This window comes from Seriola lalandi, unplaced genomic scaffold (assembly GCF_002814215.2).
Source record: "Seriola lalandi dorsalis isolate HSWRI2012SDOR001 ecotype SW California unplaced genomic scaffold, Sedor1 jcf7180002006756, whole genome shotgun sequence".
Classification (NCBI taxonomy): Eukaryota; Metazoa; Chordata; class Actinopteri; order Carangiformes; family Carangidae; genus Seriola; species Seriola lalandi.
In genome coordinates this window covers 1-1,181 of record NW_019477409.1, presented here as the reverse complement: position 1 = coordinate 1,181, position 1,181 = coordinate 1, and the positions used below count along the sequence as shown (strand labels likewise).

Genomic DNA, 1,181 nt, shown 5'->3' with positions numbered 1-1,181 from the left:
ACTGCTGTATGTGTGCCCGCCGTGGCGCTCTGAAGACCCGCCCAGGCTGCTGCTGCTGCTGCTGCTGCTGCTGGGGGACTCGGCTCCCTCCTCCCTGCCGCTGGCCGAGTCCTCGTACAGGCTGAGCGGATCGCTGGAGTCCGCCGAGCTGCTGAGCGTCGGGCTGGCCGGGACTACGACGGAGGACGTGGGGCTGACGCTCAAGCTGGCCGCGCTGCTCCCGAAGACGTACACCCGCTTGGGCTTCTTGCCATCCGGTATCTGCTTGGCTGCTGAGGAGACAGATTTCGACTTGTAGAGAGAGTTGTGATGGTGCTCTGATGGGTGCTCAGAGGCAAACGGTGATGCTTTGGTGCTACTGCTGCTGCTCCCGAAAAGTGATTTGTGGGGTTTGCTGCTGCTGGGTGATTTGGATCCATTCTTCCTCGAAGATGAGGATGTCTTAGTGCTGGTGTTGTTAGAGCTACTGTTGAGTTTCTCTCCCTTGTCTCCATTACTGCCAGGCTTAGAGGCGCTTGATTTTACCTTCTTCCTCGGCCGGTACTTGTAGTCGGGATAGTCCGCCATGTGCTTGAGTCTGAGCCGCTCCGCCTCTCTGATGAAGGGGATCTTGTCGCTGTCTCTGAGCAGCTTCCACCGCTTGCCCAGCCTCTTGGAGATCTCAGCGTTGTGCATGTCCGGAGACTGTTCCATGATCTTTCTCCTCTCTATCTGTGACCACACCATAAATGCGTTCATGGGTCTCTTGATATGGCCGCTTGGAGTTTTACACCATGCCGGGTTGTCTCCCAGCTTGTCCCCGGTCGAAGAAGCTGTGGAGCCCGGGGAGAGAGGCGAGGCGGCCGGGTCCAGATCCATGCACGCCCCGGAGTCGGAGCTCGAATCCCCAGCGAAAAAGGACAGCGCCTCGGCGGTGCTCTCTGTGTGGCTCATTTTCTGCACCATGCTGCCCAGTTACACACAGAGGGAGAGCGGTGTACTTGCTCCTTCTCTCCCTCTCTCCTTGGTCCTCCAATTCACTTTAAAGCAAACTCAGCTATTTTCTCCCCCTCTTCACAGTTTGAGCTCAGTAGAAAAAAGCGCAAGAAATAATTCACTCCTGAGATGTGCAGTAAACTCGGCAACAGTTCAGTCCAGAGTAGCCTTAAAAGGCTGGATGTGTAAAAAAAAAAAAAAAAAAA

General features: G+C 55.6%; 1 protein-coding gene across 1 annotated transcript; it reads right to left on the bottom strand.

The window, feature by feature from the left end:
• Window positions 1–3: 3 nt before the first annotated feature.
• On the bottom strand, window positions 4–1,175 carry LOC111671229 (uncharacterized; the record flags this gene model as incomplete). The annotated part of the gene is made up of 1 exon (XM_023428303.1): window positions 4–1,175. A coding segment is annotated over exon 1 (942 nt), but the record flags the coding sequence as incomplete, so codon positions are not given.
• Window positions 1,176–1,181: the final 6 nt, after the last annotated feature.